Raw genomic sequence first — 27,623 nt, 5'->3', positions numbered from 1 at the left:
CCATCATGATTTGTGCGGTTAGGACCGGCACTTTCATTTAGTGGGATGACCCAACTTTACCTATGACTGACCTGCGTGAAGGTTTGCCGTTTTTTGTGTTTATGCGGGTTTTGCCACCTTCCACAAGTAACGACTTCCCCACTTATGTATGCGGTGAAGACCGGCATATCAGTGTGGAAAGTTCATAAGTATAAATGTAAGATCATCAGCATCGATGTTCTAAGGAGAATCATTTCCATTAGAAGTGGCTCTGGGCCTTTTCTTTACAAATTTGGAATTGATCTACATGCAAACTGTGTAATTGAGCTCCCTTCCATGTTGTTGGGATGGGAGTGCCATCGAGCCGATATGCACCTGGTTCGGGATCTCGTTGTTTACGCAGTATGTAGTCTCCAACATTGAAGCTGCAATTTTATTCGTGTTTTCCCCAACTGGGGTTCTACACGCATCAGCCTGCTCAGCGTTCGTTACGCCACGAGGTGCGCGAGCGTCCCATCTCTGACAAATGCTTCGACGATGTCCTTTACGTCTGTGCATTCTTCAGTGTTGTGGCCTTTTGTCCTGTGAAAGTCACAGTATTTGCTCCGATCAGCATTGTGACGATGTCGGATTATTGGAGCCTTTGGCCATGGGAGCTCCTCAGTGGCGAATATCTCGGTGACGCTTTTGGTGAGTGGCGTCCATCTGGAGTTCTGGTTCGACTGTACGTTATCCCTTCCGCCTAACCGATGTTGCAAGCCGGATGAGGTGTCAAAGTTTACCCTTGACTGCCAAATGCCTAGCTTCCGCTTTTTGTTTAGTCGGGCGGTAAGGACGTTGTCTTCTCTTGTTTTCTGGGTGTAGAGGTTTGTGCTCTGGGGGAGATCTCTACCCAGTTGCTTCTCCGTTTCCGCAAAGCGTTTAGCTGCTGTCATGATGACATCCCATGTGGATGGCATGCCATCTTTACCCGTTAAGGTGCGGATGAGCTCTGGGTCGTTCGCGCCCTGGATAAAAGCAGCGCGAACAAGATCTTCGCTAATATTACCCAGACTTAGCTTCTTTGAGTTGAAGCGAGTGATGAAGTCTGGCAAAGATTCATCTTCCTCTCAAATGCATTTGAGGATTGTCCATTGCTCTTCGGTATACTTTCTTTGTTGGCTGAAGTGTTGGCTAAACTTCTGTTGGAAGTCTGCCCAATCGTAGATGTGGTTGACCGGTAGACGATCGAACCACGCTCTAGGTGGCCCAACAAGCGTCATTTGGAATATGTAACACCACGTAGGTTCCGTCCAATTACTGACGGTTGCCCCCGCTATGAATCTGTTTAAATGATCGTCTGGATCAGATATACCATCGTAAGTGCCGATGTTGGACATCTGTTTGGCACTTTTCGGGGCGATTGCTTCCGCAATGTCCCTTGCAAATTTGGACGTTCCCGCATTTGCCGCATTTGGTCTAAATGCTTTGGAGAAGTCACGTGGGTTTTCCACCCGCGTTTTTTGGCTTGAAGGTTTCTCCAAAATGCCTTTTCGGTTGGGAGTTCGTTTCCTTACGCTTCCCTTTCGCCTTATGACGAGGGTTTGCGTCACTATCGGATTCCTCCGAATCATCATCCAAGTACTCTATGAATTCCTCAGGCTGTTGGAGTGAACGTAAGCGTTCATCCAACTCAGCTTGGAATTCTTTTTGACGTGCCTCCGCCCACGCTTTAACTTCATCGAGTGTTTGGCGGGGGAGCCTCGTTCCTTGTCTCTCTAACTGGGTATCGGTGAATCCCAGTGAGAGATTATTTACTGCACTTGCCCCAGCTTGGGTAACTGGGGTAGTGTTCGTAAAATTTACTGCACTTACCCCGGCTTGGGTAACCGGGGTAGTGTTCGTAAAAACTGTGTAGTCGTCGGTATTCCCCCCAGTAGTTGAGGTTGTGGTTACCGGAGTTTCTTTAACCATCTTTCCAGAAGTTTTGAGAAAACTGAAAAAAGAAATTAAGTTCTAGCTTTTATGCACGGATGGCGCCAATGAAGAAACACTAATCGACCCCGGGCAGATTATGGATAATCTGGGGGTTAAATAGATGTTTCCCACGAGGGGTTAGATCCGGCAAAGATGGTTCTTCTGATAACCTGCAAAACAGACACCGTGAGCTCGTCACTGAGAAGGGGGGGGGTACCTCCTTGTGACCACCCTCCGGCGTGAGAATCAGACTAGATTGCTCTTGAATATAAGTGTATATTAAGAGATTGCTAGAGCAGATATCAGGTATAAGATATAAGATTCAAGATAAGATGAGATGATCATACCATTTGGGGTATTTATAGCCGAAGGTAGGTTTCCAAGAAGGTGTAGCCGGCTGAATAGTATTCCTGTTCTACCAACTGTGGCCTACGCACGTGCCATGCTGGTAGTTGGTGGGTAGGCAGCGGCTGACAGTGACCAGGCCTGCTGTGTACTATTCCTTTTCCACCAACTGCAGGCTATGCACGTGGTATGACAGGAGTTGGTGAGTAGGCAGCGGCTAATAGTGACATACAGTACAAGAGCATGCTGCTCGCCATACTGTTGTTAATGAGCTGTCGTATCTCTGGTCAGATCTTTTGCCCATACCTCGTCAGGTACAGTACAAAAGATCCTCCAGTATCGTACGGACTGGCTCATTTGGGCGGGAGTATTCCCCCTCCCGCCTTTGTGCGGGATTGTTCCCGGCTTTGCTCATTCCTTCAGGTGACTACTGAATTATTGAGAGCTAAGTGCCTTGTGCGTGTAGCCTTGCTGCGCGGGTGGCCTTCCCTGATGGCTTGTATCCGCAGCTGCGGGAACAGGCGGAGTACTTCACCATTGGGAGGCATTTCCTGCGGGAACAGCTTGCGTACTGCGTGTAAGGACGTCACGTCTCTGAGCATGGTGGGTCCTGCGGATCCAGTTGGTTTCTGCGCAGACGTCTCTCTTCAAGGTGAGTCCTGCGGGTCCAACTGGGCTCTGCTGGGACCTACCTCTTCAGTGCGGTTCATCTGAAATGAACCAATTACCTATTTGGGGATGTATAGGCAAAATCAGACCAAAAGTTCCCGTTCCAGAATACAACCCGGCCATCAGCGAGGCCAGTATACGGCCCACGCCCTTGCGGATCAAAAGTAACACTTTCAGGCCCTTGAATCTCATTCAAAAACCTTACCTCCGACTTCTGTAATAAGTTTTCAGAGTCCTTGTCCTTTGGCAGCTCAGACCACGGCGTCAGGTCCACTTTGATGGCCTCAAAGTCAGGGAAATCAGCGATTTCGCTGTGCCTCAATGGGTCTAGTCCGCAGTATACTGCCACCGCCACAATAATACATCCCGCGACTATTCCGGCCACGCTCATTGTGATTTACGCCACTAGACAGTTAGTAGTTATATATATATATATAATATGTTTGATTTGATGACAATACTTCTTATGTTGTGGACCGTGTGATCTACCAAACACCTACTTTAGACTCTACCTACCGTCCTTGGTATATACTATATTAATGCCAAAATTATTATTTTGGATATATAATTATTAATTTTAAATAACCCTATATAGTTAAATTAATTACAGTTGATAGTTAACTAGTACTGTTATAATTAAATTACCAAGTTATCCTATACCTATTTTATTTTAATAACGATTTAACCTTTGTATACTCGTTACGTTGAATCGTTAAGTCGTGTCTTGGTTACCAACAAATCGGTATCGGAAACAATCTAGGAGACGATCATTTAACTTGGGTCCTTCCAAGTTGGACATTCATATTCAAAGTGATCGGGATTTATGGCATTGATTTTCCATTGTTACTCATCTGGTTGGAGATTGACAAAACTCTAGCAAATATTCGACAATACTTTCACGCGTCTTCATCTCAATAACTTCAATAAATCTACAACGTTTTTGCAACATAGACTTCTTGACTCTCTCATTGCCTTCAAATCTTTGCTTCGTTGAGTCCCATAATGTCATTGCGAAGCTTCTATCAACGATTTGTTAAGATGTAACCCTCTCAATGGCTTGATAGTGATAATTCTTCACTTGGTGATCCTTGTTTCATTCCTCCTCTAGTTTCTTATCTCTTTCACTTACAGTTGATCGTAAATAAGGCCCTGATACCAGCTAATAGATTCAACAAAAGGTATGAAACCAAAAATTTAACTGATGAATTTATTAAAGAATGCAGCTGCTTTAAATAACTACATAAACAAGATAAAGGAAAAAAAAACATTTTAAACTTCTTATAAAACATGAAAAAGGAATTCTTAAAAACCAGGACACCACTTGCTTGACACATATATTCAAGCTTATTCAAACGACTCTAAACTTCAAACGACTACATGGAACTCGCATGAAACACGTGCCTCATACGTGATGTGCAAGTCAATTCTCTTTCACTAACAGTGCCCAATTCGCAGAACGTGAAACACACAACAAAATGTACCTAAATAGTATTCATTCCAAATCGTATACCGCAATAAACGACATCAACACACTCCCCAACCATAACTTCCCATCCCTATCCTCAACTTCACTCACAGATCTTACCACTTTACCTTGTGCGTCCTCCAACACCTGTACGATCTTCCCATCCGGGCTGAACTTGATAACCAAACCATGAGGCCAGCCACCAAGGCTCATCATGTAATGATACTTGATCGGGATTGGTAGTTTTAGCAAAAATGTTCTGAATTTTGGGAACAGGCTGCATATGTGAGTGTACATTGACCGACGCGTGTGAATCGCGACCCAAAACTCACCCTTTTCATTTGTCCTCACGTTGTCAGGTGAACCGGGTAAAATGGCAAACACTTCGGATGTCCATGCTTTCTCCCCCTTAATAAAATACTTTATTAACCTACATTACAAGGACAATTAATGTTATGATTCTTATGAAACAATGAAAATGGCAAATACGTAAGTGTAATTCATTGCTCACCTGCCTTTAGACCCCTCACAGAATATGAAGAAAGAACCATCCTTGCTTAACGACACCCCATTAGGTAACTGGAGGTTTCCGACAAGAACACTTGTCTTTTTTGTGACCGGATCGTATTTCATAAGTCTACCACTGTCGTCTCCTGAGTAAGCTACCTGCATAAAGTTCCTGAAAATAAACAATATTAATACATAATCAATACGACAGTCGGGGAGGGATAATGAGAAAACTTTTTTTGTTCGTCATAGAACTAAAAAACTCCATACTACATATGTGTAATACTAATATCAAATTTGTAATATGATATATCAAATTTATAGTATGATATAGTGCATATTTGCAGTCCATTAAGAATGAGTTTGTTTCTAATGTACTATATATGAAGGTATCCTCTCCATTGTAATTACACAATTCTGTTACAATATAGTCCATTACTTTTACAAGATCAAAGTTACACGAAATAGAACATGATAGCTAACGTGTTCGGTGAGTTCAAATCAGGACCGTTAAATAATTATGAACCATTTTTGGCCTTTAATTATGGAGTAGAAGAGACATAATATATGGAGATCTCAATCATCTCTAATGAAATATGATCAAATAATTAATGTTTTAAGGTAATTTTACTCAATATTAGTTTCAAACATGTTTGGAGCAATTAAACTATTCATTGGCTGTCCAGTAATTGCATGCTAGAGATTTTGAGTGGAAAATGATCAATTGTTACTGAAAATAGAGTTTCATTCTAATTGATGTTTGAACCTTTAACTTTGATTATTGCTCTCCAAGAATATAATCACCGCTCAGTTTTTGAAACAAAACATAAGCAACTTTATGTTAGATCGAAGGATTTATGAAAAACAAATTGATGGTTAAAGATTATTTTAACCACTTTGTGAAATTTCTCAATGTGTTGACCAAACTGGTCAACATCATTGGTATAAATTTCCTAGGATATTGGTTCTGGATTGATTTTTTTATTACAGATTAATATAACTCAATTTTAAACTTTTTATGTGTTAAAAAAGGTGAAAGGGTCAGAAAGTTTAAAGTTTGATTAATTGTTATAACTGAGTTAAAACCAGTAATGGCTGATATGAACAAGTGTTCTAGCATAATAGATCAAGACTTGGTCAAAATTGGTGAGGATTTGTGTTGACTTGGCTGGGACTGATAATTTGAAGAAGTCACTAGATATTCATTGTATGTAAATTATAAGTATGCTAGTTGACTTGTTTGGAATTCCCCAAGTGAATCAAATGGGATTGGGATGTTTTGTTTCTCAAGTTGGGGATGAGTAGAATTTTAATATAACAATTTGAATTCGATAAACAGTAATTTAATTATTATTATGTTTTATAATTTCAGTTTCACCTGATCATATACTGTAACTAATATACTCTATTAACTCATTTGATTTTAATTTAATTTGATCTTCTCTAATAGCATGTGTTTCTTAACTTTAAAAAATCAATAGCAACTGATTTTTTTTTTGACATTCTAGTATAAATTTTATTTTTACGTACAAATAACTGTTAAAATAAAATACAAGTATAGAGTGATGATCTGTTGTCATGTACAAAATGTATGAGATCACTAAGGTAACCCGTGTGTGATACATATTTAAGGTGTGAATGTCATTCAAGAAAAGGATTTTTAATAAACATATCTATACCTAATATATAAAAAACACTATGTTAGTTATCCATGTAGCACACAGGTTAGAATAAATAATTTTTTTTTGAATAAAAACATAATATGAAATACAAAAAAAATGTATCACATATATATTATACGGTAAAAATATTACACATTACGCAATTTGGAAATAAAAAGTTAGAAAATTCATAAATCATATATTATTTCTTTGTTATTTTTTATATCAAAACTTAGTTGTAAATGACTACTTTTTTAAATTAACTCGTAAACCAAAACTCATTCTAATCTTAAACTGTTTTGACATAAACAATGTTTGATACTTTAACCGGTTAAAGATACCCACCCGTTTCGTATTGGTTACTTATAAAAATCAAATATTAATAACTAATGCAATATATCTTATATTAAACAAATTAACATACTTATGATGGTTTTAATTCTTTTAAATTAGGATGGAATAATTTAAATTTGAAAATGAAATATTAAAAAGAGAAATGAACTTACTATGAGAGAGAGGAAATTTTTTTTTTGTAAGGATCAACATAGTGATAACATGTGACATTTAAAAGACTTTATTTATTAAGTAGTATAGATATGGAACATATGAGACAATTCTAGGTCAAATAGTAAAACTTAGTAGGTGGTATTATAAAAATTGAAGTTTTAGCTCTTAGTTTTAATAAACTTAAATGTGCTTAAAGAATATTAAAAGTACTAAGTATACACTTTAACTGAATTAACATTTATCATCAATTACAAAAGAAAAGTTTAATACCCTATTGAAAAAAAGTGTTTTAAAATTCTTTTAACAAAATTTATAACTATCATGTCCAAGTTCATTTCTAAAATACTATATTGTGCAAACAAATTTCATTATATTTTATTTAACATGTACTGAAGAAACGTGGATCTACTCACTGGTAGCAGATCTACTTTCCTCGGGTATGATTAAACTGTTTCACCGATGGTTCCTTTGAATCCGTGTTCTTCCACCTACAAAATGAACAGCGCCGTTACTTACCCCTCAGAAAGGGACAGAGGGGTCCTCTTTGGGGTAACCCTCCGGCGTGAGAATCAGTATCTTTGTGGAGAAGATAATAAAGTGTGAGTCAGTGAAATCTCAAGAGTATTGCTGAATCGCTGAATACTCTTGATTGTGTGACTGTGTGTTTTTTCTGTAACTGACTGTGAGTGAATATAATTCAATATGATTGAATGTGATATCACTGCTTGTAACTGTCAATGATTGAGTGTGAATGAATGTGTCATCAAAGTGGAGTTGATGCTGTATTTATAGTGCTAGGGTTTCCACTGGCTGGGCTCAGCCTCGTTGGCCTCCTCCAATCGCACTGCGCCACGTGTCCTCTGGGACACCTGGCGCTTTCTCGTTGGTTGAAATCATGTGGTAGCACATGTGTCACGCTGAGTTGTCGACCTTTCATTTGGCAGCTGTCAACATCAGCATATTCTTACTCCTTAAAAAGATGCCTTCTAGAAGAGTGTCTGACGTGCACAATCAAGGTTGCCCTGATCCTGATTTGGTTAAGGACGAGGTTGATTATGTGCACGTGTGATATGCGCCCATCCTGAGGATGCGCGAAGTCTTCTTTTTATTCTCACGCGCAGATATTTCATGCGCAGGTGTGATATGCACGAGCGTGTGATATGCGCCGCGCGCTGGTGCGCCACGCGCATATGTGACACGCGAGCATATGTGATGTGCAAGAGCATGCGATATGCGCCGCGCGCATATGTTATGCGCGAGCATATGATGCCTGAGCATGTTTTGTATGCGCGATGCGCCTGGGTTTTGGCTTTGTGCCTTCATAATGTCTTTATCTTGTGGGTTGACCCGCCTTGCTTGGTGTTGAGGCGGGTACATACCTCTTCATGTACAATAGCACACGGTTTTTTGTTTTGTTTTTCTTAAAACATATATTTTTTTATTACTATGTATATAGCGTTACATTTATTTAAAGTGTGTAATACTCATGATTCACCCAAGAGTCCAAGACCTATTTGTCTGGTTGCATGATGTCCTTTAATTGTGTTTTGTGAACTATCTCTCTTGTAAATAAAACGTTAAGCATTTCGTAGAAAGTGACTGGAATGATTTCCGCTATTTAAAAAAGTCAACTTTGGGTAAAAGTTAGATGGTGCAAAAGTCGGGTTACTACAATACTACGTACGTTCTCTTTCTCTGTATATGTAGGGAACAATTGGACAAGAAAACCAAATGACTATAAAATGATACCTCTTAAGTCTTAACTATATCAGTGAACTAGTTTTTATCTCACGTATTACGGGGGTTGTTTTATATTATTTGTTTTCAATATTTATTTATTTTTTTAATTTTTATTTTTTTTATTGTATGAAAGTTAATAATATATTTATGGTTTAATGATAAATTGTTTCACAAATAAATGAGATGTTATAACCCGGTTTAAAAGTTATATGGGTTTGATGAGACCAAATACCCGTTAAAGTTTTTTGCTATAAATTGTTTTTTTAATTATAAATAATATATATCTTTTTTTAAATAAATCGGATATTAATATTTAGTATATCTCTACTTTATAGGATTTTTATATCAAATATTTGGTGAGATTAGTTTTTAATTTAATGAGATGTTATAACCCGTTTTAGAAATATCTGGGTTTGATGAGACCCATATCCGTGAATTCGGGTCAAATGCATGAGAAACATTCATTTAAAAATCAAGCAAATCTGGTGACTCCAAAAAAAGGGAGAGCGACCACATCGCGACACATAGGATTTTTATGTTTTCGTTTATATATATTATAGATATGTGTGCATGGCCGGCTCCGAAAAGACGAAAAAATTTTTGGGTCAAAGGCGAACTTTTTTTTAGACCTTAAGTAAAAGAAACATTCTGTTGAGTTTAAACAGTTTAATTATAAATGAGCTTATTTGATTATGATTTAAGTTGTGTAGAAAACTTTTGTATAAAAATAAGCTTAAAATTGTTTCAAATAAGATTAGAACCCACAACCTTTTGGCTAGATGTCATACCCTTTACCATTAGACCAAAATAGTGGTTATGTAATTGTGTTGAAACATTGATTATATACATGTTTTTAATAAAAATACATATAAATTTTTTTGAAATTTTTTTTTCCGGCCTAGCGAGGTGTCGGGCCTATAACCGTCGACTACCCTGCCATGCCTCAAAGACGACCCTGTATGTGTGTAACTTGTTTTGCACCAGATATCATTAGTGTATTTAGATAAAAACGAAGATGCAAAATGAATTAAACAAATACCTTCGGTGATACTTTGTGCTACTATCTGTAAAGTATACGTTTCCCTCATCATCAATGTCCAGATCATTTGTGAACTTTAGAGGAACTCCTTCAACCTCGGTTACTAGAGGCGTCGCCAGACCGCCTTCCGGCCCTACCTTAAGCAACCCAAAATACGCATCAGCTATATACAAATCACCACTCTTCTTGTCAAACCGCAACCCCAGCGGCCTGCCACATATATGCTCAGTCTTAAAGTAACCAACGATTGTTGGTTTTCGGTCACATATCTCTGACCTGAATTAACAAATACATTAATTTAGGCTCATTTGGATGAAATATATATATATATATATATATATATTTTTTTGAGATGAAATTCGTGGTTCGGGGTGTTTCATTTGTTTTTATTTGTAGGACTCTTACTAGTTTCTCGCTAGTAGGGAACTAGGGGTTTCGTTTTAATAAAAAAATCTGCCGCTAAAAAAATTACCGATTTGGGGATGTATAGGCAAAATCAGACCAAGAGTTCCCATTCCAGAAGACAACCCGACCATCAGCGAGGCCAGTATACGGCCCACGTCCCTGCGGATCAAAAGTAATGCTCTCGGGTCCTTGGATTTGATTCAAGAACCTAATCTCCGACTTTTGTAGTAAATTTTGAGCGTCCTTATCCTTGGGCATTTGAGACCACGGCGGCAGTTCCACTTTGATGGCCTCAAAGTCGGGAAAATCAGCGATTGCACTGTACCTAAAGGGGTCCAGTCCGCAGTAAACTGCTACGAGGAGAATGCATCCGCCAAGAATCATAGTTAAATTCATTGCGATTTAGGCAGTAGGCAAGCAGTTGATGAGGGGGAAGTAGCTAGCTATATACTTATAATAAGCTTCTTGCCAAATGATATATTCGTTGTGCACCAAACTTTTACTTTAAACTCCAGCTACCATCCTTGGAATGTTCATGGGGAAATAACTGCACGATCATATATTGTACATTACTAGGATAAAACTGAAAAACTAAAAGACAATGTTGTAATGATCGGTTTAAATTTTAAACAGTCTAAGAATTAACATAAGGGCGGATTTAGCGTAGTATGACCAAAGTCACAGGAATATAGGCTTTTCTTCACGTTATATTGTGATGTATATACTAGTTTTTCGAGTGACATCATTGTTTTTTGGACAGTGGCTATATTAGTTTTAAAAAAACCCTCTCCATAAACTTAAAAAATTATAAGGCCATTACCCTTGTTTTTTTTTAAAAGCAACCTAAAAAGTTTGAAAAAAATACGGATTAGAGGAGAGGAGGCTGTCTAATTGAACATAATTCAAGAGTCAAACCATCAACTGATCAAACAGAACAGGGACGACACGAGCGATGACTATTTTTAATACACAATCAGACATGGCAAAATTAGAAATCATAGTCAGCTGATCGAGGATGATTTATTCAAATGAACCTGCAGACATGTTTGATTGTGTATTGCAACATCAATTTTATGGTAGTATTGTTTGATTGTTTATAACTTTTTATGTGTAATTTATTCAGGGTTTAATTATTATTAGTCTAGGAACTAGAATTATTAGTTGAGTATTGTTCATTGCTGTTTGTTAATATTATAGATAAACTAAGATAGTACCCGTGTTACACACAAAACAGATAAATAACAAAATTAATATATACAACCATAAAATTAAATAAATAAACATTAGAGAAAACAAATATTAACATTAGGATGGCCTAACCAAAATATTAAAGAGTAAGCTTGTCTACATAAAAAGCTAATAGTTACACAACCTTGTCAACATTAGCAAAGTCATGAAAATGTTAAAATCGTATTATCCCAGCATGAACTTCAAAAATTTCCGTCCAAAAACAAAAGCATTTTGCTTTAAAACCTGAAAAAAACAAACAAACCATGCAACCTTATTTAGTATTAAACTAAAATGTTAATGTATGTCATAATGAGTTTATGTTAACATTAATATCTAGAGGATTATGTAAAACTAAAAACAAAATGTGTGAGTGTAACAATTACTGTATAAATATAAACAATCATAAAATTTCACAAGAAAACATTTTAGAAAATTATAACATTTAACCTAACTTTATAACCACAATTTTAAAAATCCAGATGCTTTAAAAAAAATGCAACAAGCTGATCATCAAAATCATTATATTTTTTTACTATCATATTAAACAAACACACACTTTAAACATAAGTTAGGATAGTACCCATGTTACACAAGGTAAAACATATTTAAAAACATAATATATATGTAACATCATGTAAATTTAATGACATGCAAATGTTGTACTTGTAAATAAATGATAATTTTACATGAATTTTAAGATGTCATAAATTTTTTGAATCAAATAAAAAAAGATACAAAGATAGAAACCTAAACATTTTAGGTGATTTCAAGTTTTAGGACTTTAGGTGAAACTTGAATAGCTGGACCTAAAAGTATGAAAATTTTAGCTGATTTCTCTAATTGAACGTAACTTGAACCGTCGATCTGTCCAAGAACCCGACTCAAACCTTCGAACTGTCTAGGAACCCCACTTGAACCAAAATTGTCAAATCGACCTGAAGTATTTTATGTTCGGTTGACCGGTTCTATGAATTGTGGCATCTTAAAGTAGTGACATTGGAAAAAAAATCTCAATCCATCGTTGTTAATATCTTATATTGCTAATTTGAACATAAATTAGAACTAATTACATTGATAAGATGAGTAACGTGTTATATTGTATTACTAAATATTTTTATTAGAACCGGCATGTACATCCGATTGTTACAACGCATTATGGATATTACTATTAGTAACATATATTTCAGTACTATATATTATTAATTATATCTTGATTTAGTCTTCAAAAATAGTGCCTAGGTTGTTAGGCAACTATTATAATTATTGGTTGTAATCTCTTCTTTTGAATGCAAGGAATATTGATTACTTTCATAGTAGCATAGGTTAAACCACCAAAAAAAAATTAAAAATTCCCACCACCGCTGCCATGGCTGGAAAAGATGGAGATGACTCGTTATCCTCCGGTAGAAAAACTGACACCCAAAACAAACCATCAATTCACCCAGCCTACAGTGTCACCAATATCCAAACAAAAATGCGTACCCTAGATGGAAAAACCACAACCTATTCATCATGGGCGAAACTTTTTAAACTCCACCTTAAAGCCTACAAAGTTCTTCACCATATCGATGGCACGCCACCTCCCGACATCACTGATCCCACATATGCTGAATGATAGGAGCTAGATGCACTCATCCTTCAATGGATTTTCAGTACCATATCTGATGACATCCTTGATCGTGTTCTTGAAAACAATATCCCGGCACGAGAAGCCTGGACCCAGATCGAAGATGTCTTCTTAAGCAACAAGAAGACTCGTGCGGCGACTCTTCTCCACGAGTTCACTCACACTACTCTCAAAGATTGCGCGTCAATGGATTCTTACTGTCAGAAGCTTAAAGACATTAGCTGACAACTTGCGGACGTCAGCAAACCGGTGGACGAATCCTCTCTCATTTTAACGGTCTTCCCAAAGAACTCGACACCATTGGTACGATAATTAATTCGGGAACACTATCGTGGAATGAAGCCCGCACCATCATTGACTTGGAGATGCGTAGACTATCGGCTAGAAACGAGCTCTCTGCTAGTACTCATGGTGACTCCATTTTATATACTGCCCACGGTCAAAGCAAACCGGACCCGACGTAATCTAATTCGGGTTTCGGAAAAACCTACCCAGGGAGCAATTATCGCGGCAACAATTATGACCTGAACTTCAACTATCGAATGGGTCGAGGATGTCGAGGCAACCGGGGGCGCTGGGGCAGAAACAACAACAACAATGGTCAAGGCTCTTCTGTGCACCCTCCACACCAAATCCTTTTCAGCCCAACTATACAACCTATCGGCCCACTACACCATACCAGAACCAACAGCCCAACCCAATCTTCAATCCACCTATCCTATAACCATACCATAACACCACCTACGGTTCTACCCCACCCACTCTGATGAGGTGCGTGCGTGTGGTATAAAATATGATAATTGGGATAATTTGCTTTTGTACAAGATCATGTTTTAAATTTATAAAAGTGATTTCTACAAAGACTAAATACACACAAAATAGGCAAGTGTACCTATCGTATATGTAGAATAGTATTGGTAAGAACCAAGTATCGATCCGTGGACACAAATGTTTCTATTGATAAATCGTTGTTTTACTTTAATCGGAGGTTTTCATCATTTTGGGGTTAATTTTCGAACTTTTTATAAAATATAAATACATATATATAATATATAGGTGCGACAATCGTCAATTTCAGGTTAACTCCGTTATCTCAACTCCGTCAATTCAAACTTAAAGATTACTGAATCTATAACGCACACCTCATTACATTTAAACTAGGGTTTAAATGACGCTTAACACTTACTACATGTGTAGTCTTTCGGGATTTGCACCGAAACGCAAACGAGTTGACGCAAACGATTGGTGAAAAAACGAAAAACGTCAAAACAATAATTATGTGATGATTATGTGTTAGACTTATGTGTTATGTGATAACATTGTTATAAACGTTAACTCAATGTGCTAGAACTAGTTAATTAAGTTAGAAAAGTAACATTTGAAAGTGGAGGGACCTAGATGTAACATGTTATTATTATTAATAATAATAAACCTAAAACCCTAATCTCCCTCTTTCCCTCACTAGAACGATCGGCCAGCCCCCCCTCCCCCTCTCTTGCGATCGCCATTCACACACACACATACAAGCAATCTTTCAAGCTTTTGATTGAAGATTAAGGTGCTAGGAAGGTATAAACAACTATCCTATGCATCCTCTATGCTTAATTTTCGATTTTCAATGGGTTAATTATAAACCCTAGGTCCGATTTCTATATGTTATTGTGTTCATATGATTTTGTTTGATTTGATGGTCTATTGATGATGATTTGATAACTAGAATTGATATTGTTACATGTTAATTGTTGTGTCTTTGATTTTGAGATCAAATAAAACCCTAACCATGTATGTATAGTGTAATTGATATGCATGGATAGTGGTTATGGTGTTTAGAGTGTTATATGAACGGATTATGATCCATAGATGGTTAATATGTTGAGTTTTGTTGCAAACAGTTTCTGGACAGATTGTGTTGTTGATGTTCAATTGACTGTATCTGGGTGTAAATGTGAAAATTGGTTGAGATTATTGATACTACAGTAAACTAGGTTGAGTCTAGTTTATAGAGAATATAAATTTTCAATTTTTGGACATGTATAAGTTAACCTTTATGATTTTACAAAAACGTTGTGCAAAGCTGAGTTGTTAGACCTGCTGTTAGGTTGTTTTGTAAATGTTATATCTCATGAACTACGAGACCAATTGGGTTGGTTCCACTTCTGGAAGTTGACTTGTTGAGTTAGGAACCTAACCCAAGTGGTCTTGCACTTGTTGGATTTTTCATTTAACGGGAAATTTTAAATAACATTCTGTTGCGCATAAATTTGACTGTTGTGAGTTTGCTGTGGTAAATCGATCATTGTGAGAAATATATGTGGAATAAAAATAAAATAAAATAAAATATGTTCTGGAAACCTAATACATATATGCTTTTGTGATGATTTTTGGTAAATTAATTGAGATGCTATGATCGGTGGAATAGACTAGTTTTACAAGTTGAATTCTGTCGTTAAGAAACTAGTTGCTGAATTTTGTAAAAGTTGCATGAAACATGGTATTTGCTAATTAATTGTCGTGTTTTGACCAAATTGCCCTTGAAGGGAATGATTGCTAATTAATTGTCGTGTTTTGACCAAATTGCCCTTGAGGGGAATGATTTCTAATTAATTGTCGTGTTTTGATCAAATTGCCCTTGCGGGGAATAATTGCTAGTTAATTGTTATGTGTTGACCAAATTGCCCTCACGGGGAGTAATTGCTAGTGATGTACATTATTAATACATGACACGTAAATAATTGCTCACACATGTAGTGTATCACAAATGTACTTGTTAAAGTCACACACGATTCACAAACGAAACACGAAACATATTGTGTGCATAGGTATTATGTGCCGAGTCTAGAGACTCGATAATAGTTCCGACAGTTAGAAAAATCTCTTTGTTGTTTTAGAACGCTAGAGAGAGTTTTTCTGTGACGCGCATCCTTTGGTGATTTATTTTTGGGAATTCTTCGCAAACAGTGAGTTTCACTTACCCCTTTTAAACTGTTTTAAACGCTTTTCACTTGGGGGAGATAACATACTCTGATAAACGCATTTAAGATTTTGTTAGTAAATTATATATCACTTGTAAAGGCTAAGTGGCAAACGAAACATTTGAAGTCCTACACATCGAACCGGTTAATATTTGGAATAGCGAGTCACTGTTGAGTAGTACTACTGGGTTTGACAAACCCCACCCAACGCTAAACTCGACTGGAGGTCGAGCGGTGTAATTTTGGCTAACACGTACCATGGTCTGGATGACCTGGTGACAAGGCACTTGATAAACAGTCAGCTTCGGTGTCGAACACTTAGTAATACTTGTTGTATAGGCTAGCTACCTATCGATATATAATTGATTTAACACTATCTGGTAACGCAAAACGCTTAACGCAAAACGCTTAACGCAAAACGCTGAACGCAAACGCTAAACGCTTTATTTTATATAAACTTGTGAACTCACCAACTTTGTGTTGACACTTTTAGTATGTTATTCTCAGGTAGCCGAGGCGTGCGCGCGGTATAGGATCATGCATGGTTTTTGAACATTCTGATATGCAAACATGTTTTTAACTATTATTACTTGGGTTTTTAAGTCGTCCTGCGTGACGCAACTTTTGTCTTTTGGTTTTTACGCTTCCGCACTTAATTTCATTTAAACGTTTTTATGGTTTGATTATAACTAATGATTCCGATCCTGTTAGTTCACACCCTCTGACGGTAAAACTCCGTTAGTGGAATTTGAGGGTCTGACAATAGGTGACCAAGACGAGAGATTCTAAATGAGTAGTTCAATTACGTGAAGGTTACCATCTAAGATCAAGAATCCACTCCATTTTAACATTGATAATTAATATTCAAGCATGTGGTAAACTTGCCGTAGCAATATGTGATAGATAGCTCCTTAAGCCTTAAGTGAGCATCTTTGGCACTAAGGAGGTAACATGCGCATTTTAACGTCCACCCTTTCCTAATGTCATGCCACCTCAATGATGTCAATTTAAGTTAGCAAGTAGTTTCGTAAAGTAGAAAGATTAGGATTGACTTCGATTTCTCAAATACCAATTCTAACAACTTTGGGTGGTTGTAGTTTAGTCACACAACCTCCCCTTGGTTGATTTATGTTGGTTATAATTACACATTCCGTTAACATATGATTTCTGTAACTAGCATGATATCCTAAGCAAAGCCATTTTCGGATTATCAAGACTTAGAAAAATACATCATAACTTATATCTCATCATTTCTAAGTACAATATAAGGATCCATGTTCCGATAATGTATCAAAGTATTTCTATCTTTCAAGAACATGAATAGATCATGAAGGATTGCCAATATAATTGACAACCACCAACTTTGAATTAGTATTTTAAGATGGTGAAACATTTCTCATCAAAAGATAATTGTAAGATAACCATGTACTTTACTAGACTACACCACATGCTTTAAATAATCATCAAGTAAAACAAAGATTCTTCATAGATTTTAGATGATAAATGGAGTTTAGCTCATAATGAGCATGGTGATTAACATTAGGATGGATGATGATAACAAACACATGATTAAACTATAACAATCTAACTAAATGTAGATGAATCTTCCTTTTTAATGACGATGATGATGGTTGATGGTAATGACCTCCAAGTCTTCAAACTCTTCACTAGATCTTCAATATGAGTGTTAGTGTGTGTTTTTATAAGTGAAAACAGAATAGAACTCTTTTCAAGGTACATCAAATGAGTGCAACATGAACCACTATTTATAGGCAATCTGGAGTGAGAGACACGGCCCCGTGCTTACGTAGGCACGCCCCTGTGCAGTTTTATGACATGTGCCAAATTCATTTTTGTCTTTTCTTGTAGACGACCACGGCCCCGTGGTTGAGAGGCACGACCACATGCTTTTGTTCCCAGTTTTTGTCCTTTTTTGTAGTTTTTTTTGTCTTTTCTGGTGTTCAGAAGCATGGGGGCGTGTTTCTTGAGGCATGGGAGCGTGTTTCTTGTTTTTCTTGTGTTTTCTTTCGTTTTTCTTCGTCTTTTCGCTTGTTTCTTCGTTTGAGGCTTGGTTTCACCTGAAATTACATTTTATTATGATAAGTAGCCTTTTGTGCTATGTTATTTAATAGAAATTGCAGTTTTTAGAGATTATTTGATGCCGAAAAGATGTATAATTTTATGTACATCACACTCCTTACCCGTCCGCACCTTACCCACCAGCCTCTCCTACCCAGTTTAGCCAACACACAGCCCACTACCAACAAAAACCGCCCCAAGCCCACTTTGCCGGTCCACCGCAACATGCCCCTGCGCCGATATTTAATGGCCTTAGTCCAAGTGACATCAGTGCGGCTCTAAGGAACATGCAATTGAAATCTCGAGACCCGTACTGGTACAAGGACACCCCCGCCTCCTCTCATCTAACTTCTGATTCGGGTAAAATTTCTTCCCCTTTGTCTTTTTCTTCTAATCTTATCTTTGTTGGTAATGGCCAACGCGTATTAATCAATGGCTCCGGCAACGACTTTTATACCTTACCGAATAAAACCTACCAACTAAACCAAATCATTCACTCACCCCAAGTTATTAAAGACCTTTTATCTGTTCGTAAGTTTACTATTGACAATCAAGTTTCTGTTGAATTTGACCCTTTTGGTTTTACTTTAAAGGACCTCAAGGATGGACGCCACCTTTCTCGACACAATAGCACCGGTGACCTCTATCCGTTCACCCCCCGGCCTTTGCTTTGCTGTCTTCCTCAAGTACTACCCCCTGGCATGATAGCCTTGGACATCCGGGCGCGAGCATGCTAGATTATCTTAGTCATTTTCTTACTATTAATTGTAATAAGACTATAAAGTCTTTTGCTCCTCCTATCATATTTTGAATAGTAAACGGTTACCTTTTCATAATTCAATTTCCATTACTTTTCCTCCTTTTGACATTATACATTGTGACTTATGGACTTCACTTGTCCTAAGTAATTCTGGTTATAAATACTATATGGTTTTGATCGACAATTACACACAATATGTTTGGGTTTATCTGCTTAAATATAAATCCGACACTTTTCCTACTTTTTGCAAATTTCATAAACTTATCCAAACACAATTTATTACATTGATAAAAACATTCAATGTGACCTTGGGGGGGAATTTGATAACCATGCCTTTAAACAATTTTCCCAGTCAAATGGTCTCATGTTTCACTTATCTTGCCCTCAAACCTCGTAACAAAATGAAAAATCCGAGCGCATGATACGCCGCCTAAATGACATCATTCGTGCGCTTCTCATTCATGCCCACCTTCCTTCTGCTTTTTGGGTCGAAGCGTTACACACGGCCACTTACCTTCACAATATCTTACCCTCTAGACGTCTCCATTTTCAACCTCCCGTTTTTTCTCTCTACCTTCACCACCCGACTTATGACCACCTACGTGTATTCGGGTGCAAGTGCTACCCAAATCTCTCCGCCACTCAACCTCATAAACTTGCCCCAAGATAGGTCCATTGCATCTTCCTTGGATACCCCGCCGATTTTCGTGGGTATCGGTGCTACGGCCCCGTCACCGGTCGCGTTCATGTCTCCCAACATGTCACATTCAACGAAACCTCGTTCCCATTCACTAACCCCACAAACACCTCTCCCACCACTTATTCCTTCCTTGGCGACTCCTTTCTCACTCGTCATACCTTCCAACCTACTACAAAAACCACTCCACTCCAAACGGATCCCAACCCTCACCCCGCCAACCCACCACCTCCTAACCCGGACCCTTCAAACACCCTAGCTACTACCCCCTCCTACCCCTAAATATCATCCAAAATCCACCAACAAACCCAACCCAGACTCTCCCTCTATCCCAAACACCTACTGCCACAACCTCAATCCCACCACAAACCAGCCTCCAACTTCACAAAAAACTCACCCCATGCAAACTCGAGAAAAATCCGGTCTCCATTGTCCTAAACCCCGATACAACCTAGCCTAGACGTGCACAAAAAAGCCGGTTCCGGAACCTACCCGATGGAACCGACCCGGAACCGGTTCCAGTTCCTACCCGATGGACCCAATACCCGGTTTGGGTATTTTTGTACCCGAAAATCATACCCGGTTCCCCTATTTGTATTTCCCCATCGGTTCCAACCCGGTTCCTATTTGTACCCGGTTCGGTTCCTACCCGAAAAATCCGGTTCCGGCGGGTTTTTTTTAAAAAGTCATACACAAGTCAAACTAGCCGTTGGAACCGGTTTCAACGGTAATATAGCCGTTGGAACCGGTTTTTGAGAAACAAAAGAGCCAGTTCCAACGGTAATATAGCCGTTGGAACCAGTTTTTGTAGCCCAAAAACTATATATAAGTTGTTTTCCATTACTTGTTTCACCACCAAACTCAAAAACAAACTAAAATACTTCTCCTTTAGCAAACCCGTTACCCGACCATCCAACTAAATATTATTATGGAACCCATCAAAAAAACTAACAAGAAGGCTAAGAAGAGTGTTTTTATTGAACCCGTTCCTGCTACTGAGGACCCAAATGTTGTTACCGTAGTCAACCATAACCGCAACCAAGACATATGGAAGAATTGGGATTTGGTTGTGAATGACGAAGGTTATCAAAACTGGCTCGTTGCAAACTATGTGGAGCACAATTAAAGCACGATTCCAACTCCTCTTTGAGAAAGCACATCGAGAAGCCATATTGCAAGGCGTTGAAAGGGATTGGCGCGACCGATCAAATTGACTTGGGTAAAGATGGTACACTATTTCGTTACAGCACGACTCAAGTTCAAGATAGAATGGCAAAGTTCGTTATTCAACGAGGTTTGTCGTTTAACCACTTTGATGACCCGGATTTGACGTCGTTGATTCGAGAAACTCTCCAACCGCGATACACACATGTAAGTCGTACTACCTTAAGACGTCATTGTATCAAGTTGTGGGAGTATGCTAAAAAAAGATTTAATCGAGTTTTTTCATTCTTTACAAGTGATGGTTAGTTTAACTACCGATGTTTGGCCGACACCACACGAGTTGCCCGAATCATACATATGTGTCACCACTCATTGGGTTGAACCGGTGACATGGCAATTGATGAAACGCACCATCGCTTTTGAAAACTTCCCGTTCCCACATACCGCCGAAAAATTGTTTGAATTACTTGATGAAGTTATAACGACTTTCAAATTGAGAAATAAAATATTTTCAATTTCGTTTGACAACGCTTCAAACAATACTAAGGCGGCCGAAAAATTTATCATTAAATATTCACCACCTTGTTTCGGGGATTTTTTTCATGTTCGATGTGTTGCACATATCATCAACTTGGTTGTTCAAAAAGGTCTCGACAATGAAAACATTTGTGAGGATTTAAAATTATTTAGACTTATGTTACAAGATATCTTCAAAAGTGGTAAAAGAAGACATCTTGAATATAAGAACTATTGCAAGTCGGTTGAAAGAAAGTATTTGGGGCCAAATTGGGACGTTCCAACCCGTTGGAACTCAACTTGTCATATGCTAAAGTGTGCTTTTGCCCAACGCCAAACTTTACAATCTTTTCATACTAATCTTGTTGATGAACGCGAGGCCGATATGCTTCAGGAAAGTGTTTGGGTGAATGTCCGTTTTTTGTTGGGGTATCTTGACGTGTTCAAAAACTCAACAACAAAGTTATCGGGAGTCTATTATCCTACTAGTTGTTGGGTTTTGCAAGAATTGTACTACATGTCTTGCACTTTTAAAAACTTTGCGGAGAAGAACAAAATCTTCAAGAATATTGTTGCGGTGATGAAGGAAAAGTTCTTAAAATATTTTGAAAACATACCGCCGGTCTTTACTTGTGCCGCCGCATTAAACCCCTATTGGAATGTTCATGGGGTTGAGACAACGATTGAGGAAATATTCGACAACTTGGGTATGCACGAGATCGACCCGAAGTTGTCGACGGAAGCAACGGAAGCGACAACTTTGGGTATACAAAGACCTTTATGACCATTATTTTCAAATGTATGGTCCAAGCACGAGATCGTCTTTTGTGAAAAAAACAACAACTAGTAGGCCGTGCAATGACCCACTTATAAACTTGATGAATGCGGTTCGTGAATCGGCATCTAAGAGGCAAAGAGGAAACACACCAACTAGCGAACTTGGTCGATATAGTGGAGCAAACTATGTTGAGGGCGCAACGGTCGATGAAATTCGCTCTATTGATTTGTTGGCTAGGTGTAAAGGATAACAAAATGAATTTCCCATTCTATCCGCCATGGCTCGTGATTTGCTTGCCGTACAAGCCTCAACGGTTGCTTCCGAATCGGTTTTTTCTCTTAGTGGGAGGGTGTTATCTATGCGAAGAACAAAATTAACTCCCGAGTCTCTAGAGGTTTGCATTTGCCTAAAGGACCATTTGGATGCGGTGGATCGTGTACAACACAAGGTGAACTTTGAAGACGAAATACCAATAGAGCGTCCTATTCATGATGAGGAGGCGGAGGATGGGGTTTCTACAGATAACGAAGACGAGAGTGAAGACGAAGAAGAGTTGTAATTTGTGTTTTTTATTTGTTTTAGTAAAATTATTTGTAACAAGTTCAACTAATATTTAGTCTTGATTTGTTTAATTATAACTACTTTTGTTAGTCATGATTAATTTTTTGTTACTTTTTAATAACGACGAACATTTTATTTATTTAAACAATAACTATTACAAACATTATTAAAACATAAACGATACTAAACATAACAACTAAAACTAAAAAAACAAAGTCCGTCGTTTTAATCCGGCATTCTACAACGATTAAGCGTTGTCACCGGTGGTAGATGCTTGGGTTGTAGAGCCGGACGACTCTCCCACTTCCGCTTTTTTAGCATCCAAACTTCTTTTCTCTCGACAATACTTATTCGTATGTTTTCGTAATGTCGAGTTGGACCCTGCTTTAAGAAACTTCGAGCAATATTTGTAACGAGCCATCTCCTGTGAGTCGGTCATGAGACACAAATCGTAATGAACCCAAACATCGGGGCATCTTGTTGTTTCGATCACCATAACAACGTCGTCATTAGTTGCCATTTGTTGTCGATTTAAGCTAAATTGTGTTTTGGAGTGTGTTTTATAGTTTTGGAAGTGGTTTAACAAGTACACATCCATACCTTGCTATTTATAGAATGAAAATAAGCTAAATATAGTAAAAAACCGGTTCCAACGGTCAAAAACGGCTATATAGCCGTTGGAACCGGTTTCTAACGGCTAGAATATTTGAATTTAAAAAAAAACCGGTAGAACCGGTTTTTACGTAATAATCGGTCCCGGTTCCTAAATGTTAGCATTTCTGGGTATCGGTTCGGGTCGGGAACCGAACCGGTTCCTGACTGGAACCGGTGCCATTTCCTACCCGGTGTGAAAAAAACCGGTTCCGAACCGGTTTGGGTTTTCCAAGTGAACCCGATTTGTGCACGTCTAACCTAGCCGCAGTCACACCCCAACCTACGGCGGAAATGCCGGGCGTGAACTGATTGCCTACAACTCTCAAGGTACTATTATGCAATATTAGAAATTTCAATACCTATTTAATAAAATTCCATTAAGACAAATTATTCAATTCAATATCCAAAAGGACAACTAGTTCACCAAACAAAGATAAACCATGAAAACAAATGTCTTGTTAATTTTCTCTATCTTTATTCTTAAGTGACCATCCAAAAACTTGAACTAACTTCACCTCACACGATTACCTGCATACGCGTTAAAAATAAAGTAGATTTGTCAACACAAGGTTGAGTGAGCAACACACCAGTTTAATGTACATATAATATAAAAATAAATATTGCAACAAGTCAAATGAGATAAGCAATTTAACCAATGAGCAAGTAAACAATGTGATGTCGAAAAGCACAAAGCTATTACGACTATCGTATGATCATACTATTATGAGATTATGTTGGACCTCTCCCAATGCGATTCACATAAAGCATATAAGCACATAACAAGTAAGGTATAAATTGTTAAACACAAGTGACAACAGTTGCAAATTTGTGTATTAAATATTAAGGAAATAAATAGTAACGCATGCGTCCCCAAAACGATACAAATGAGTTAAAAGGGGGAATGTGATACTCACATGATCGGATGAACGAAATATAAGTGATGATGTGATAAAGATAAATCCTTCATGATATACCGTCAAGGATTCCTTGTTAAATAATGGTAATAAGATTAATTATAAAGATATAACATGATTTAATAAATTAAGATTTTGATGTGATTTGAACAGTAGCCGGCTTGAAAACGCGATTAGAATCCACCTATACAGGCTGTTACGATTAGAATCCACCTAACATGATTTAATAAATTAAGATTTTCGCTAGCGAGGTATAGTAGAAGCTGTAGAAGAGTTTTAATTGTGTTATCGCATCCCTCTACTGATGATTTAAGAATTTATATGAGACGGGTATGTTTATTATTAACACACTATATCAAATGGATCTTATTCCTTAATTATGTAGTCGGTGTTATACGTTTTGACACGATCAACAATTTGGCAAGATCAATTCCAAGTATATGACGAAGAGGCCACTGGCGGACCATATTGAGGGCAGGGAGGGGCTGTAGCCCCCCTGATTTTGGGCCCAGAGCAACGTTATATAACCCATACATATTATAAGTATATACATGTATAACCATTTGACCCCCCCAAACCAAAGCCCATAATTCAATTGAAAGCCCAATATTTTAATGAAAACTACGGTGGAGGTTTACGGAAGCAGCTATAGTGCTGATTGATTTTATGCTAAAATTTTAAAACAAGAAAATTATGGTCAATTAGAATTATAGAACAACAGGAGCGACGATTGGCAAAATAGAGAATACTCAATTCATCACTAGTCATTTATCTTTTCTCTACTAAAAGGTTTGTACCAAACCATTCATCTATTATTTCGATTGGTTTATGTTTGATGTTGTGAAAATTTCACTTTAGATGATTTATATAGTTATTGACAAATTAAATTAGGGTTTATTGATTTGAGTGTTTAATTTTTTCTTGTAGATATAAAAAAAATATGGGAAAGATGAAAACAATTGATTCTTTTTTCAAAAGAAAGGTTGAAAACGATATTGATAAAGCTAATGAAGAGAGTAAACGTCACAAAGCTTCAACGAGTGAGCCCGAAAAGAATGAAAATCAGCAAGAACGTGATAATTTTGAGGCTCCAAAACCACAAGCAAATATCAATGAAGTGGATCTTAACCTTCTAGAAAGATATCCCGCTAAACGAATAACAATGTGGAATCATCCAGTTAATTTAAGGGAGCAAATAAGAGGAGCTTATTTGTCTTTAGGACCTTTCCAAATGCATCTCAATGAGTATCGTGCCAAAGGTTCAAAGAAGCATCCTCGTAGATTCCAATATTCTTAGTTCGCTGTTTTCCCTAATTGGTTAGAGTATTTTCCAACAACACATTCTGATTATTGCTTTCTTTGTTATATATTTAATGATACACCAAATGTGGGTAACGGTCATGATGCATTTACTGTTAAAGGATTTGACAATTGGAAAAAGGTTAAGGATGGGAAAAAGTGTGCATTCTTGAAGCATATTGATTGTTCACAACATAGAAGGGCTGTGGAATTCAGTGAAAACTTATTGAACCAAACAACACACATTGATAATATCTTAGATAAACAAAGTGAAGAGGAATTATTGAAGAACCGTATACGATTAAAAGCTTCAGTTGATACAGTTCGTTGGTTGACATTCCAAGCTTGTGGTTTTCGAGGACATGATGAAACTTTAAATTCCAAAAATCAAGGTAATTTTCTTGAACTCTTAAAACTTCTAGCCTCTTATAATGATGAAGTTGCAAAAGTTATTTTAGAGAATGCTCCTTACAATTCAAAGTATACTTCTGGAAAAATTCAAAGAGAAATACTTGGAATTATTGCTAATAACGTTCGAAAGCACATTCGTAGTGAAGTTGGGGATTCATACTTTTGTGTTATGGTTGATGAGTCACGGGACGAGTCTAAAAAAGAGCAAATGGCCGTAGTTTTGAGATTTGTTGATGTTGAAGGGATTATACGAGAAAGGTTTTTGGATTTGGTTCATGTTACAGATACCTTTTCATTAACTCTGAAAAGTAATTTGTGGAGACAACTTTTGCGGTATGAGTTTGATGTTAGCAAAATTCGTGGCCAAGGATATGATGGTGCTAGTAATATGAGAGGGGAATGGAATGGATTACAGGCACTTGTTATTAAGGATAGTCCTTATGCATATTATGCTCATTGCTTTGCTCACAGATTACAACTTGCCTTGGTTGGTGCTTCAAAGAAATTATTCCTATAAATCAGTTTTTTAATAACTTAGTGTCTATAATCAATGTAGTCTGCTCTTCTAGTAAGCGTCATGATGAGTTACAAAAGGCAAAGGGAGTGGAGATTAAAGAATTACTGGAACTTGGTGAAATCAAATCGAGTAAAGGGGAAAATCAAGCAACCACATTAAGAAGAGCCGGTGATACACGTTGGGGTTCTTATTATTGTTCTGTTTGCAGTTTGCTTAACATGTTTCATAGTACCCCTGTTGTTCTCAAGGGAATAATTAATGACACGTTTGCTAGTTCTTCGCATCGTAGCGATGCTGATGCAGTTTACTCTCACACTAAATCATTTGAGTTCGTTTTTATTCTTCACCTGGTAAAGGAAGTAATAGGTAAAACTGACATTCTTTCTGAAGCCCTACAAAAGAAATCGCAAGATATTCTTAATGCTATGGAGTTAATTTCGGTAACAAAAGAGAATCTAAATGATTACAGAAAAATGGAAGGGATTCTTTAATTACACAAGTAAAGTGTTTTTGTGAAAAACATAAAATAGATATGCCGAAGATGGATGCTTTGTATACTTCTACTCGGTATCGGCCTCGTAAAAAAGATAATTAGGTAACTTTTGACCATTTTTATCGAGTAGATCTGTTTACATCCACCTTGGACAAACAATTACATGAGTTGAATAGCAGATTCAATGATCAAGCTATTGAGTTGTTAAGTCTTAGTTCTACTTTAGTTTCAAAAAAACAACCTAAAGCGATTAATATTGATGACATTTGTCTTCTTGTTGAGAATTATTATCCCATTGATTTTACGGAGCAAGAGAGAATTCAACTACGATATCAATTGGAGCTTTTTAATATTGAAATGATAAAGAATCCCAATCTAAGTGACGTATCAACTCTTGCTGATCTATGCCAAAGTCTTGTGAAAACTAAAAAACGTGAGACATATTATTTGCTTGATAGAGTGGTTCGACTGATCTTGATTCTTCCGGTTTCTACCGCAACAACAAAGAGGGGATTTTCAGCAATGAAAATGGTAAAGAATCGTCTTCGTAATAGGATGTCTAAATTTTTGACCCCCCAATGTAATTGTTCAAGTTCCGCCACTGGAAGAGGCTCAAGAAAACAATCGGGTAAATGGGTTCGGTTTCGAATACGGGTTTGGGTAAAATGATATGGGTTA

At 37.4% G+C, this 27,623-nt stretch overlaps 1 protein-coding gene across 1 annotated transcript; it reads right to left on the bottom strand.

Moving 5' to 3' along the window:
* Positions 1-4,265: 4,265 nt before the first annotated feature.
* On the bottom strand, positions 4,266-10,675 carry LOC143542475 (protein STRICTOSIDINE SYNTHASE-LIKE 3-like). The gene is made up of 4 exons (XM_077035048.1): positions 10,341-10,675; positions 9,869-10,144; positions 4,926-5,093; positions 4,266-4,844 (listed from the first exon to the last, which is right to left on the bottom strand). The coding sequence occupies exons 1-4, from the start codon at positions 10,667-10,669 to the stop codon at positions 4,442-4,444; spliced, it is 1,176 nt and encodes a 391-aa protein (XP_076891163.1). The 5' UTR covers positions 10,670-10,675; the 3' UTR covers positions 4,266-4,441.
* Between the last annotated feature and the right edge of the window lie 16,948 nt (positions 10,676-27,623).

The sequence above is a fragment of the Bidens hawaiensis genome, unplaced genomic scaffold, assembly GCF_021521415.1.
Source record: "Bidens hawaiensis isolate Kalapana, Puna unplaced genomic scaffold, B.hawaiensis_p1.1 tig00012888_1, whole genome shotgun sequence".
In the NCBI taxonomy this organism is placed as follows: Eukaryota; Viridiplantae; Streptophyta; class Magnoliopsida; order Asterales; family Asteraceae; genus Bidens; species Bidens hawaiensis.
This window is presented reverse-complemented; position numbering and strand designations above follow the sequence as displayed.